Below are 15,606 nucleotides of genomic sequence, written 5' to 3' on the forward strand. Positions count from 1 at the left end.
GGACTTGAATCAGTGCCTTTACAGGATGCTGGTATCACAGGTGCTGACTTTATGACCTGCCCTGCAGCAAATTCTTAAAGCATGTGTGTATACACCTTCACAAATAAATCTGAAGTGTATAAAGTAGAACATGATAGTATTTAAAAAAAAATTTTTTTAAGATTTTAATTTATTTGAAAGGCAGAGTTACAGACAGGGAGAGGCGAGAGAAAGAGAAAGAGATACACTTGTTCACTCCCCAAATGGCCACAACAGCCGGAGCTGGACCAATCCAAAGCCAGGAGCCAGGAGCTTCCTCTGGGTCTCCCATGCGGGTGCAGGGGCCCAAGCACTTGGGCCATCCTCTGCTGCTTTCCCAGGCACATTAGCAGGAAGCTGGATCAGAAGTGGAGCAGCTGGGACTAGAACTAGCACCATATGGGATGCTGGCACCACAGGCAGAGGCTTAGCCTACTACGCCACTGTGCTGGCTCCCACATGTTAGTATTTTTATAACTTGCTCTTTTTAAAATTTTTATATAATGTTCCACTTTATTATTATTTTTAAAGATTTATTTATTTATCTGAGAGGGAGAGTTACAGACAGAAAGAGGGAGAGACAGTGAGAGAGGACTTCCATCTGCTGGTTTACTCCCCAGATGGCCACAACAGCTAGAGCTGAGCTTATCCTGGGCCAGGAGCTTCTTCCAAGTCTTCCATGGGGATGCAGGGGCCCAAGCAGTTGACTATCCTACTGCTTTTCTAAGCCATAAGCTGAGAGCTGCATTGGAAGAGGAGCAGCCAGGACACGAAGTAACCAAATTTGTCAAGTTTATTAACTGCTTTGGAAAATACTTTCATTTTTCAAGTGTTACTTAGTGTTATTCTGTCCTTCTGAGTCATATTTAATGTAGTAGACATGGGTACAATATTTTTTATTGCCATTTTATTTTTTATTTATTTTGTAATGTATTTGACAGGTAGAGTTATAGAGAGTGAGAGGGAGAGACAGAGAGAAAGGTCTTCCTTCCATTGGTTCACTCCCCAAATGGCCGCTACTGCCGGCGCTGGGCTGATCTGAAGCCAGGAACCAGGTGCTTCTTCCTGGTCTCCCATGTGGGTGCTAGGGCCCAAGCACGTGGGCCATCCTCCACTGCCCTCCTGGGCCACAGCAGAGAGCTGGACTGGAAGAGGAGCAGCCGGGACTAGAACCCGGCGCCCATATGGGATGAGGGCGCCGCAGGTGGAGGATTAACCAAGTGAGCCATGGCGCTGGCGGGGTACAATATTTACTCTATGTAATTATTATATAATTTAGGGCTTTAGGAAAGTTACTGTAAAAATTTCACATGTTTTTCATGTTTAGTATTTCAGAGACATATAACCAGTTTGATATGTATTTAGCCTTTTTATATAACATGATTCCAAATGGTAACTTAAAGTTATTGATTTTAGTAACCATAAATAATATCTTTCAGATCAAATAATTATATTACATTTGACCATAGTATAGTAATACTTTACTCTGTAATAAATTAACTTACAGAGATATGGAGAATGCAGAAAATATTCTCACAGTGATGAAAGAGGCCGGCATTGAGCCTGGCCCAGACACATACCTAGCATTATTGAATGCATACGCCGAGAAGGGTGACATTGACCGTGTTAAGCAGGTATGACCTACAGAAAATAAATGAATGTACTTCAAAATCATTTGTATAAGCTTGTTTTATGTTTTATATGAAGCAGAAAAGTGTCATTTATACATGCTTTTAAAGATGTCTCCTTGTAGAAAATATAATTTGAAGGAGAATTCTTGCACTTTGGTACATCATATTAGTTTGAAATAGAATGTTTCCTTTTTTAGAAAAGAAGTCCTAAACTTTTCAGAGATATCTGTTCCTAATTTTTTGAATCTTCATATTTCAGTTCTTAATACTTATGTTAAAAATATAGCTTCCTGACTTGTTTTTCCACTTTCTGGGAACTGTCTGCAGACCCTGGAGAAGGTGGAAAAATCTGATCTTTACCTGATGGACCGTGACTTACTACAGATTATCTTCAGCTTCAGTAAAGCTGGATATCCTCAGTATGTCTCAGAAATTTTGGAAAAAATTACATATGAAAGAAGATATATTCCAGGTAGTCTTCCAATTTTTATAAAAATCTAAAGTGCCATTCTTACATGATAGAAAGAGCATTTTCTAACAACAGGAGGTTGTGATAGGTAAACATAGGATTCTTTACAAAATACGAACAAGGTAAAGTAAGAAATGTCTTTAATGGATACATGGGGATGTTTTGATAGGGAAGTGTTTTAGTGTTACTAGGTAGACATCCTTTTGGTGTTTGCAATTCTTAATTTTGTCTTTAGCATTGATTGCAGTGTAAAAATATTGTTCAATTTAGTAACAAAAGATGTCTGTTTTCTTCCCAGATGCAATGAACCTCATTTTGCTTTTAGTCACTGAAAAATTGGAAGATACTGCATTGCAAATTTTATTAGCATGTCCTATATCAAAGGAAGACAACCTGACTGACTTTGGCAGTTTCTTCTTAAAACACTGTGTGACTGTGGATACGGTATTCTTTTCATTTAATTTTGCAGACTTCGTAATTGGCAGTGAAATACGATTCTGTAAAACAGTGCAAGAAATTTTGCAAGATGAAGTCATTTGTAAACATTGTAAAAATCTTGATTTTTTTGGACAGAAAGAGGATAAAGTGTTCAAACTTTTCATCCCTAAAGTGGTAGCATATCTGTAGAAGATCAGCTAGGAGGCTACTTGCCAGTCTGGCTAACATGGTGATTCTTTTCTCCCCAGCCTGTGGACAAGCTGATAGACTACTGCAAGAAGCTAAAGGAAGCACAGATGCACTCATCTCCTTTGCAGTTCACGCTCCATTGTGCTTTAGTAGCCAACAAAACTGGTACTGTCTCCTTACGGTTAACAACCATGGCACCAAGATTGGCTGAGGGTGCTTGGTGATATGTTACGGTATCTCTTTCAGATTTGGCAAAAGCGCTAATGAAGACTTTGAAGGAAGAAGGTTTTCCTGTCCGAACTCACTATTTCTGGCCATTGCTAGTTGGATATCAGAAGAAGAAAAATGTTCAAGGTTAGATTTTGTCTTTTACCAATTTATAATAGTTTAGAAAGCCAGGATAATAGTTGGTGCACACATCTAACTGGGTTCATTGGGAAAATGTACTTATTCCTGAGTATTATATCTTGTGAAAAAATAAAATGGTTTTAAATCTTTACAATAAAGTATTGCATTTTTAAAATTTATTTTTAATTTTTCTGTAAAGATTTATTTATTTAAGAGGTAGAGTTACAGAGAGGGGGAGAGACAAAGAGAAAAGTCTACCATGCCCTAGTTTATTCCCCAAATGGCTACAGTGGCGGGAGCTGCGCCAATCCGAAGCCAGGAGCCAGGAGCCTCTTCTGGGTCACCTATGTGCGTGCAAGGGCCTAAGGACTTTGGCCATCTTCTACTGCTTTCCCAGGCCATAGCAGAGAGCTGGATTGGAAGAGGAGCAGCCAGGATATGAACAGGCACCCATATGGGATGCTGGCACCACAGACAGAGCTTTGCCTACTATGCTATGGTGCTGGCTCCCGATATTTATTTTTTTAAAGATTTATTTATCTAAAAGGGAGAGACAGAAAGAGTGAGGTCTTTCTGGTTCACTCCCCAAATGACCCCAACAGCTGGACCTGGACCAGGCAAAGGCAGGAGCCAGGAGTTTGTTCCAGGTCTCATGTGGCTGTGGGAGTCCAAGCACTTGGGCATCTGCTGCTGCTTTCCCAGGAGCATGGGCAGGGAGCTATCAGAAATGGAACAGCTGAAGCTCGAATCAACACCCATGTGAGGTGCTGGTGCTTCACGTGGGGGCCTAACCCACTATGCGGCAAGAGTGGCCTCAAGTATTACATGTCTTACAAAAATGAAATACAGTGGATTTTTTAATCTTATTTAATTTCTTAATTCACCTCTCATTTTGCTTTTCAAACTTTTGAGAGTAGTTTTAAGTAGTTTGCTGTTTTTAATTTCCTAAGAAAGCTTCTCTTTAGTACTTGATTTTACATGAAGTATTTGGAATTAGTTTGCCTAGCCTTAATAAAGTTATAGGTGATCAGGCTCATGGAAACAAAAAAGGGTGTGGGTGTTTCCTTTGGGCTAGTGCATTTCTTTTTAACAGAGTTTAGTTACAATAATAGGAAAAGCAGAAAAACTTTTATTGCGAAGTGAGGGCTCCTGACCTGACAGCCTGCTGATTGAAGGACAAAAACGTTCAGTCTTTCAGGTTCTTAAGTCATTTAAGCATTTACCATACTTTTCCCTGTACACATGGGATGTCTATAGGATATGAATAAGAATTGAACAAATATTAAATTTTAGAGTACAGTATCTAATTCTTTGGTTTGCATTATTGGTAATTCAGAAAGAATAGTCTCATAAAAAAGATGCTTTTAACAGAAGTACTTCCCCCTTGGGGAAACAAAAAATGGTCTTTTTCATTTTACCTCACAGTATAATGTGCTTTGGAATGAGATGCAGAGTTGTTAGTATGACATTGGGTGACAAACAAAATGCACAAACAACAAAAAGTGCTTTTAGCAGACTTTCATATTGCAATTTTATTTTAAATACATAGTCGTCTTCTGGTTTAAAGGAAATAGTGAAACAAGTATTCCCTAATTGTTTCGGGCTATAAAAGTCTCTAAATCCTTTTTAGAAAAATCTTTGTGAAAATAATATGCTAGTTGATTAACTCTTTGTATATCCTCCATTTCTGAAAGCTCCAAGAGATAACCCTTAACCCAATGTTTTTGAACCACTGAAATTTTGTTGCTCCTTCAAACCCTTGTGGCTTGTTAGTATTGTCCACCTATACAGAGGTCCCAAAACAGTTTTGGTACTCTGGTGAAATGTTTATCATGTAAATTTCTTTTCCCAACCTTACTACTGATCTAGACTTGAATTTGTTGCCATATTTTTGCTACTTAGTAAATATGAAAGAATTTGGCTGATTTCTTTCTATAGTTATACTAATTGAATAGTAACCAGTGGCCTTTGTCTTGAATGATCTTTGCTGGAATCTGAAAGTTTAGATTTTGGAGTTGCCTTGTTGAAAGCTCATGTTAGATTAAGGACTCTCCTGAATCCTGAGAGCATTCATGAAATTCAGTTAATGACCTTAAGTTCAACATGTAGCTGTCAGTAGTGCTGGGATTTGAATGGAAAATTATCTTTTTATACCATAATACTTTCCAAATTAGCTTTTTGTAAATAATTACACTGTATTTATTTTAAAAAAATTCTTAGGTACCATATAGAAATTTACATTAAGGATGTTTTTAAAAAGAAGCACCAATTTCTTAATGAAGATTTTACCTAGAAAGATGTAAAGACTTACGCTTTACTGAAAAATATAACTTGAGAGTACAAGACATTGTCAGTTATTTTACCATTTTTAAAAACTGTGATTTTTGGGGCCAGCATTGTGGCTTAGCTGCCTGTGGCACCAGCATCACATAGGCATGCTGGTTTGAGTCTCAGCTGTTCCATTTCCGATTCATCTCCCTGCTAATGTGCCTGGGAAAGCAATAAAAAATGGCCCAAGTGTTTGGGCCCCTGCACCCACTTGGGAGACCTGGAAGCAGCTCCTGGCTCCTACATTCGGCCTGGCCCAGCCCTAGCTGTTATGGCCATTTGAAGAGTGAACCAGTGTTTCAAAGATTCTCCCTACCCCTACCCGCTCCTCATCTCTCCCTCCTTCCTCTTTCTCTGTAACTCTACCATGGTGCAGCAGGTTAAAGCCCTGGCCTAAAGTGCTGGCATTCCATACGGGTGCCGGTTCCAGTCCCAGCTGCTCCTCTTCCAATCTAGCTGTCTGCTGTGGCCTGGGAAAGCAGTAGAAGATGGCCCATGTCCTTGGGCCCCCGTACCCATGTGGGAGACCTGGAGGAAGCTCCTGGCTCCTGGCTTTGAATCGGCGCAGCTCCGGCCGTTTGCAGCCATTTGGAGAGTGAACCAGCAAATGGAAGACCTTTCTCTGTGTCTCCTCTCTCACTGTCTAAGACTCTACCTCTCAAATAAATAAGTAAAATCTTAAAAATCAAACAAAAAAAGAAGTGGAGCAGCCAGGACTCCAATCAGTGGTCATATGGGATGCTGGCATCGCAAGCGGCTTAACTTGCTGTGCCACAAGGCCAGCTGCTTCTTCTATTACTTTTAACAATTCACATATGACTATTTCAAAATAAAGAACAAGTTTATTCTGTAAGAAGTTTAAACAAACTGTTACATGAAAAATGATTGTAGAATATACTACATATGGTCGGCGCCTTGGCTCAATAGGCTAATCCTCCGCCTGTGCCGTTGGCACACCGGGTTCTAGTCCCGGTCGGGACGCTGGATTCTGTCTCAGTTGCTCCTCTTCCAGTCCAGCTCTCTGCTGTGGCCTGGGAGTGCAGTGGAGGATGGCCCAAGTGCTTGGGCCCTGCACCCCATGGGAGACCAGGAGGAAGCACCTGGCTCCTGGCTTCGGATCAGTGCGGTGCGCCGGCTGCAGCACACCAGCCACACCGGCCATTGAGGGGTGAACCAACGGAAAAGGAAGACTTTTCTCTCTGTCTCTCTCTCTCTGACTAACCACTCTGCCTGTCAAAAAAAAAAAAAAAAAAAAAAAAAGAATAAACTACATACTATCTTTCAAAACTTCCTGCAAAGAAAACCAGTTTTTTTAATAGACTTCTTTGCTCTCTTTTTTGAAAAGATTTATTTATTTATTTTTTAAGATCTATTTTATTTATTTGAAAGACTGTTAGAGAGAGAGAGGTAGAGATGCTGGCACCACATGCAGAGGATTAACCTACTGCGCCACAGCACTATTCCCTCCTCTGCTTCTGATCCAACTCCCTGCTAATACTCCTAGGAACATAGTGGAGGATATTCCAAGTATTTGGGCCCCTGCAACCTACATGGGAGACCTGGTTGGATTTCCAGGCTCCTGGCTTAGGCCTGCCCCAGCTCTGGCCGATGAAGCCATTTGGTGTATGAACCAGCTGATGGAAGTTCTTTCTCTTTGTCTCTCCCTCTCACTCTGTAACTGCCTTTCAAATAAAATTGAGTATATCTTTAAAAAACGAAATACTAGAAGAAAATCATGGCTGCAGTGTTGAAAGATGTAAAGGAATGTTTCATAAAAAATAAGTAAAATGCTTTAGGACATCAAAGAAAGATAGTTGGAGGTCAGATAAAACTGAGCCAAGAGTTTTCAACAACAGGGTGATCAAATTTCCATTGAAATTTTCTACCGGCAAGTTTAGCTGTCACCAGCCTCTAAGAAATATTTCCTCAATGCTCATCTTACTGGTATTTCTTTCTGTGGTACAGGTGGAAAAGTCATCTCATGAAATAACATACTTTTAGCAAGTTAGTTTAAATGAAAAGAAAAACCTATAGTGATTATGGGTACTGATAAGAAGTAACTGACTATTATACAAAGATTTAGTCTGTATGAAGAAGGCACTGTCTACCTTTGCTGGTAGTGAGTTTCTCACAGATTTGTCTCTAAATAAACCTGTTCTTGCTGTTGAGGAGGAAAAAAAATTTTTGAAAAGGAAAAATATATAAGGAAGGGCTGCTTTGAAAGCAGCCAGTTGGGAGAAGTAGTTGAATATAGGAAACTTACTTTTGAGAAAGAAATTGCATCCTGATGGAGTACACTAAATAGAGTATAAAAATCAAAGCCAAGAGTCATAATCATGAAAGTTCTTCAGGTAATTAATATGTTTCCCAATAATTTCAACTACTTTAGTTCTTTTTTTTTTTTTTTTAAGATTTATTTATTTATTTGAAAAGTGAAGTTAGAGAGAGGGAGATAGAGAGAGATCTTCCATCCACTGGTTCACTTCCCAAATGGTGTTGGGCTAGGCTGGGCTGAAGCTAAGAGCCAGGTACAACTTCAAGTTCTCCCACGTGGGTGCAGGGACCCAAGCACCTGGGCCGTCTTCTGGGTTAGCGTATGCACATTAGCAGGGAGCTGGATCAGAAGTGGAGCAGCCAGGACTCAGACTGGTACCCATTTGGGATGCTGGCACTGTAGGTGGTGGCTTAACCTTCTATGCAACAACGCCAGTCCCTTGGATTTTCTTTTTAAAAATTTTTATTTGTTTTCATTGTGTTTGAAAGGCAGAGAGAGAGAGTAAGCTTCTGTCTGCTGGTTAGCTCCCTAAATGTCTGCAACAGCCTGGGCTAAGCAAGGCCAAAGCCAGGGTCCCTGAACTCTGAGTCTCCCATATGGGTGGCAGGGCCCGACGACATGAGCTTTCATAAGCTGCTTCCCCAGCACATACCTTAGCAGGAAGCTGGATCAGAAGTGGAATAGCTGAGACTTGAACCAGGCACTCAGATATGGCATCTCGGAGTGCCAAGCACTGATTTAACTGCTGTGCCAAAGGTGTTCAACCTCCTCCCCTGCAGGTTTTCGTAAGCCTGCTTTAGTTTCAGTTAGAAAGATAATGGAGTTAAAAATGCCAGCAACAGAGATCATCTGAGTGAGCAGAGTACACTCCTCCCCCTCATACATATTAAGGAAGAATTACGAGAATGAAATATCTGAGGCGTAGACGATGGGGTCAAGTTTTGCGAGTAGGAATAAGAATCTTACGTCTGCAGTTTGCTGGCCTGTTTACATCAGAATATCCTCTAGGGAACTTAATTACTGGTTATTTTGATATAGCTAAAAAGTTATCATTGCTACTGTTAATTTCATTAGGTTTAGTGCTTCACACAATTTTCTTTAATTAATTTATTGATTTGTATGTAGTAGAGAAGCAGAAAGTTCCCACCCCATAGTTCACTCCTCAAATGCCCACAACAAAGGTAGGATTTCGGTCCAGGTCTCTGTCTTGGGTAGCAGGAACTTAGTTGCCTGAGCTATCACTGCTGCCTCCCAGGACCTGCTTTGCTGGAGTAGGGAGTGGAGCCAGGCAGGAAGCCCAGGTGTGTGATATTGAAGAGGGCATCTTAACTGCCAGGCCGAGTGCTTATCCCTCTTTTCTTTTTATCTCAATAACCACCCTGAGATGTAAGTAGGGAGCTTTATCATCATTCTATACTGAACAATTAAGGAAACACTAGAAGTCATACCTTTTGCATGCTGAGCAAAGTCTTAATCCCAGTTCCTTCTTGTTGCAGGAAAAAGGTTTTTTTTCCTGGTTTTTGTAGTGTTAATTAGCACCTGTCAGTAATTAGGAGACTTGGCTTCTTACCCAAATTTTACCTGTGATCTTGTAGAAAACACTTTACAATCTTGTTAAAATGAATGTTAACTGACCTTTTTTTTTTTTAAAGATTTATTTTATTTAATTGAAAGACAGTTACAGAGAGAGGTAGAGACAGAGAGAGAGGTCTTCCGTCCGCTGATTCACTCCCCAGTTGGCCGCAATGGCCAGAGCTGCACCAATTCAAAGCCAGGAGCCAGGAGCTTTTTCCGGGTCTCCCACGTGGTTGCAGGGACCCAAGGACTTGGTCCATATTCTACTGCTTTCTCAGGCCATAGCAGAGAGCTGGATTGGAAGTGGAGCAGCTGGGATTCAAACCGTTGCCCATATGGGATGCCGGCACTGCAGGACAGGGCTTTAACCCACTGCGTCACAGCGCCGGCCCCAGCTGATCTTTTTAATTGACAAAAATTTATGTATTCAATGTGTAAAACGTGATGATTTAATATACTTACATGTTGTGTAGTAATTACCACAGTAAATTGACACATTCATCGCCCCCAGTAGTTGCCATCTGTGAGTGGGGAAGGGCAGTAAGGACCTGTAAAACCTGCTTTCCCACCAAATTTCAGGCAAAACTATAGTAATCTTAACTTTGCTCACCATGCTATACCTAGAATTTATTCATTTTCTATTTGAAAGTTTGTATCCTTTGACCAGTACCTCCTCATACCCCTAACCCCAGGACAGTCTCTGGCAACCTCTGTTGTACTCTCCGTTTCTAAAGTTCAATTTCTTTATGTTCCACATATGAGATCTTGTAGTATTATGTTTCTGTGTCTGGCTTAGGACCTCTAAAAACATTACCAGCTTTGTTTATATGGAGGATGCACCCCCTACCCCTATAGCCTGAATTGAAAGCCATATTAATGTCACATTTGATGTACTGACTAATCTAAGCCAAGTCGCAATTCTGAGATTCTTTTTATTTAGAATGTGGTAGTTTTGTTTTACTGTGGTCTTCCATCTTCTAAGAATTTTTCCTGGAGACTGGTGCGCTGGCACAGCAGGTTAAGCCACTGGCTGTAACCCTGGCATCTCAAATGGGCACCGGTATGTGTCCTGGCTGCTCCACTTTCAATCCAGCTCCTTGCTAATGGCCTGGAAAAAGCAGCAGAAGATGACTTGAGTGCTTGGGTCCCTGTACTCACTTGGGAGACCCAGATGCAGCTCCTGGTTTCAGACTGGCCCAGCTCTGGCTGTTGCAGCCATTTGGGGAGTTAAACAGCAGATGGAAGATCTCTCTATCTCTGTCTATCCTTCTCTGTCTCTGTAACCCTGCCTTTCAAATAAATACATAAATGTTTAAAAAAATTCTTCCATACCTGTGGATAATATTTTAATAATTTTTGAACTTTGCCTACTTCCATTCAATAGGCATGGACTCTTACAGGTCAGAAAATTATTCCATTGAGTGCATTGATACATTGCTAGTGAGCAAAGATTAAGCAGTTAATATGTGTCAGAATTTTATGTAGAAGGCACAATTCATGACGTGTTGCTATTTCTGGTATAGAAACTAAGAGATCATGGCCCAGAATGGTAAAGTTACTTGTCCAAGTTTACCTTGCCATTTAGTACCAAAACTAGGATGGAAATTAGGTTTCCTTAAACTCAAAAGCATAGTTTTTTTGGTCACTTCACCAATGTATTTCAGAAGAAACTTAGCCATTTAAGCCATTAAATTTGCCCTGATTTATTACTAGTGATTAAAAAGCAATTTAGTTGTATCCTCCTATCAAGTGCTTAGTAACTTTTGCATATGCAGAAGAGGACTATATGATTTGCCATCTTTTTTTTTTTTTTTTTTTTTTTTTAAGATTTATTTCTTTATTTGAAAGGCAGGATTACAGAGGCAGAGGGAGAGAGAGGTTTTCCATCCGCTGTTTCACTCCCCAAATGGCCACAATGCCTGGAGCTGGGCCGATCCAAAGCCAGGAGCCTGGGGCTTCTTCCAGGTTTCCCACTTGGGTTCAGGGGCCCATGGACTTGGGCCATCTTCTACTTCTTTCCAAGGCGGAGAGCTTGGTTGGAAGAGGAGCAGCTGGGACACACACCGGCGCCTGTATGGGATGCTGGCACTACAGGCAGGGACTTTCCCCCTACCACACAGCACTGGCCCCACCATCTTTTATATTAAGTGTAATTGTTAATACTGATTCCTGCTGAATTTTAAAGGAATAGTTCTAAATTTTGCTTACAGGTTTTTTTTTTATATATATATACTATGTGAATTAACTCTACTTGCACGTTCTCCTAAATTTGAGTAGGCACAAGCTTTTGTGGGGACATTCTTTCTTTATAAATAAATTTCACCTTTGTTTTTGAAATTCTTATTTACTTATTCTATTGGCATAGGCAGACAGAGAGCTCATGTCTTCTGGTTCATTTCCCAAATGCTTGTGACAAGCTAGAACCTTGGGACTCAATCCAGGTCTCCCATGTGGGTGGCAGGGATCCAACTTTTTGAGCCATCACCTGCTCCCAGGGTGCACCTAGTAGGAAGCTGGAATTCAGAGTAGAGCAGGGACTCAAATCCAGGTACTCTGACATGCGATGTAGACATCTTAATGGTTAGGCAAGACACCTGCCCCCTTTGTTTTCTTTACTGTTTTACATCTTGAAAAAATGTATCTAAACCTCTAAGATACTGAATGTATTATTTATTTATCCCTGCCCCAGGTTTACTGACATAAATGACAAATAAATGTATTTAAGATCTACAGTATAACATTTGGAGATAAATATTATGAAATGATTACCACAGTCAAGCTAACTACCATATCCATAGTCTTACTTATTTTTTTTCCCAATAGTGAAAATACTTGAGATATATTCTGGGAAAATTTCAAGTATACCTTAGTATTAACTATACTCACTGTGTTGTACATGAAGCCTAGAGAACTTATTATAAATGAAAATTTATATTCTTCAGCCAAAATCTCTCACCCTTTCATCCTCTTTGCACTGTCTCCCCTCCCCAGTTCCTGGTAACCAGCATTCTACTGCCAGTTACAGGGAGAACTTTTTTTGAGATTCCACGTGTAAATGAGATCATGGAGTATTTGTCTTTATGTCTGGCGTATTACACTTGGCATAATGTCCTCAAGGTTTGTGTTGTCGAAAATGACTAGAGTTCCATATAGCTGAACATTTTTCCTTTTTATATATATTTATGCACCACATTTTTCTTTCTTTGCATCTGTTGACAGTGTTTTTCCACATCTTGGCTACTGTGAACAATGGTGCATGAAAATCAGTGTGCAGATACTGTTTTGCCTTTTCATTTTGTTGATAGGTTCCTGTGATGTGCAGAAAGCTTTTAGCTTGATGTGGTCCTACTTGTTTTTCTTTTGCCTGTGCTTTTATTTCATATCTAAAACTAAGAACACAGTTTTCTTCTAGAAGTTTTAGAGTTTCAGGTTTTAGTCTTTAATCCACTTGGAGCTGATTTTTATACATGATGTAAAGACTTAAAGTAACAAGTGTCATTCTTTTGCTGGTGAATTTCTGGTTGTTTGTTTTTTTTTTTTTCTGTTTTTTTCCAGAGTCATTTATTGAAGAGTCCATTATTTCTTCATTTGTATTCCTGATGCCTTTGTAAAAATTGTCTATATGTATGAGTGTTTATTTTTGAGTTCATTATTATGGTTTATGCGTCTACTTTTATGCCAATACTATTTAATATTTAATGAAATACTCTGATCCATAATCTGAATTTTACCTGGAAGAAACATGCAGATACTTGGAATACTTACAGATTTGCCTGGGTCTTTCTGTACTCAGTGGGACTTTACAACCAATTATTTATACTAGAGCATTTTTATATAGCAAGTTTATAGAAATACAGTTTTTCTGTATAGGTGATACCGTAAATCAAAAATACTTTTAGGGGAGGCTTTTTTCTTTTGTTTTAAGGTTTTATTTATGTATTTGAGAGGCACACAGAGAGAAAAAGAAAGGTCTACCATCTGCTGGTTCACTCCCCCAGATGGCTGCAGGGGCCAGAGATGGGCTAATCTGAAGCCAGGAGCTGAGACCTTTTGCTGGGTCTCCCACATGGGTGCAGAGTGGTTCAGAGGCCCAAGTGCCTGGGCCATCTTCCACTGCTTTCCCAGGCTATAGCAGAGAGCTAGATTAGAAGAGGAGTAGCCGGGACACGAACCAGTGACCATATGGGATGCTGGGGCCACAGGCAGAGGCTTAGCCAGCTGTGCCACAGCCCTGGCTGTGGGAAGTTTTAATGTGAAAGTAATGAAGGTGAAGAAGTAAGTTTTAATAGGAAAACAAAGGGCACTGATGTGACATAGCAGGTAAAGCCACTGCCTGTGATGCTGGCATCTCATCTGTGTGCCAGTTTGAGCCCAGCTCCCTGCTAATGCCTGGGAAAAGCAGTGGAGGATGGTCCAAGTGTTTCAGCCCTGCTACTCATGTGGGAGATACTGATTAAGCTCCTGGCTCCCAGGTTCAGGTTGGGTCAAGCCTGGCTGTTGAGGCCATCTGGGGAGTGAACCAATGAATGGAAGATCAATCGATCTCTCTTTGACTCTTCATCTCTTCCTATAACTCTAACTTCAAGCTAATAACTACATGTAAAGAAAAAAGGAGGGAAAACAAGTGTGTACTATCTTTTTATTAAATGGTAGCCTTTGTCAAATTAAGTTAATTAAACCTGTACAGTTTGATAGGTTCTAATATAAAAAATTCAGTTTGTGCTGTTTATTAACTATAGCTTTGCAAAACATGAAATGATGTTTTGTTAAGATTGATTTTATTATCTGGAAAGGATAGTAACAGAGAGAGAGAGAGAAGGAGATCTTCCATCCAGTGGTTCACCCCCAAATGGCTGCTAACAGCCAGAGCTGGGCTAGGCTGAAGCCAGAACCTGGGAACTCCATCTGGGTCTCCTACATGGGTGCAGACGCCCAAGTACTTGGACCCATCTTCCTCTGCTTTCCCAGGCACATTAGCAGGAACCTGGATCAGAAGCAGAGCAACTGGGATTCAAACTGGCAATGAGAATGGGTTGCAAGTGTCAGTAGTGATGGCTTTACCCTCTGTATCACAACCCTGGCCCCTTTGCAGTCTCTTAGAAAATTAAATTTTATAGTTCACATGCTTTTTTTGTTTGCATTTTCTTTTAGACAAACAAAATATTGAGTAATTTTCCTACATTATGATTTTCTGAAAATAACTGAATTGAACCTTCTGGTCTTTTGTCGGTTTACTTCCTAGTCTTCATTTCTCTACTTCTGAATTTTATCTTACAGGTATAATTGAAGTCCTCAAAGGAATGCATGAAATGGGAGTAGTTCCTGATCAGGAGACTTACATCAATTATGTGTTCCCATCCTTTGATAATGTACAGTCAGTACGTGCTGTTTTGCAGGTGAGTAGAGGTGTGGTTTAATTTCATAATTAAAGAGCGTATCATTCGTCCCTAATGGTCAGTGGTCACACACACAAGAAAGCCATTGAGCTGATGACTGCAGGTGCTCAACTGTGTATGCAATTTTTTTTTTTTTTTCAAATTTCAGTTAATTACCTACTTTGAAAGGCAGAAAGACAGATTTTTCCATCTACTGCTGGTTCACTCCTTAAATGCCTGCATAGCCAGAGCTGGGTGTGGCCATAACCAGGAACCCAAAACTGAATCTGGGTCTCCCACAGGGGTGGCAGCAACTCGAGTACTTGAATCATCACCTGCTGCCTCTCAGGGTGCACGTTACCAAAAGGAGGAATCGGGAGCAGAGCTGAGGCTGGAATCCAAACATTCAGATATGAGATGCGGGGGTTTCAGGTGGCATCTTAACTGCTGGGCCGAATGCCTGTTTCTGTATACAGTTTTCTAAAGCTTTGTAAAAAGTATTCATTAGCTTTATAGTGATTTAACTTAAAAGGTAAAGCATTTTTCTTGTGTTGAAAAGGCAATTTGGCCATACCAGAAAAAATTAAAACAATATTCACTCTTTAATCCCATGGTAAAATGCAACTAGCAGTCTTCACTTTTTGAACATTATTCTGAATTCTCTTTTAAAAAATAATCTTTTGTGTGACCACAGAGTGTTATTTTCCTGCCAAATAGTTCTTGTTCCCTCCAGAATAGTCAAAGTGTTGTGAAGGGGCACTTGAAGACATTGTCCTGGACAACACATTGGGTCAACAAGGGTCACATTTCCATTTTCTACACAAAGCACTGTACAGTTAGGAACAACAGGACAGAGCACCAAATGCAGAATAAGAATATTTCTTTAAGAGATTGGTTCCCTATGCAGTTATTCATATGATATGTTCATTTTTCTAATAATATTAGAGTGTTCCTTCCTGT

At 40.2% G+C, this 15,606-nt stretch overlaps 1 protein-coding gene across 1 annotated transcript in view; it reads left to right on the forward strand.

The window, feature by feature from the left end:
- Positions 1–15,606, forward strand: part of LRPPRC (leucine rich pentatricopeptide repeat containing) — a 110,183-nt gene that overhangs the window by 20,745 nt on the left and 73,832 nt on the right. The window contains exons 7-12 of the mRNA XM_008254465.4: positions 1,526–1,652; positions 1,977–2,121; positions 2,417–2,562; positions 2,805–2,910; positions 2,992–3,099; positions 14,549–14,667. Coding sequence (XP_008252687.2) covers positions 1,526–1,652; positions 1,977–2,121; positions 2,417–2,562; positions 2,805–2,910; positions 2,992–3,099; positions 14,549–14,667 — 751 coding nt within the window. The remainder of the gene's footprint in view (positions 1–1,525; positions 1,653–1,976; positions 2,122–2,416; positions 2,563–2,804; positions 2,911–2,991; positions 3,100–14,548; positions 14,668–15,606) is intronic.

This window comes from Oryctolagus cuniculus, chromosome 2 (genome assembly GCF_964237555.1).
Source record: "Oryctolagus cuniculus chromosome 2, mOryCun1.1, whole genome shotgun sequence".
In the NCBI taxonomy this organism is placed as follows: Eukaryota; Metazoa; Chordata; class Mammalia; order Lagomorpha; family Leporidae; genus Oryctolagus; species Oryctolagus cuniculus.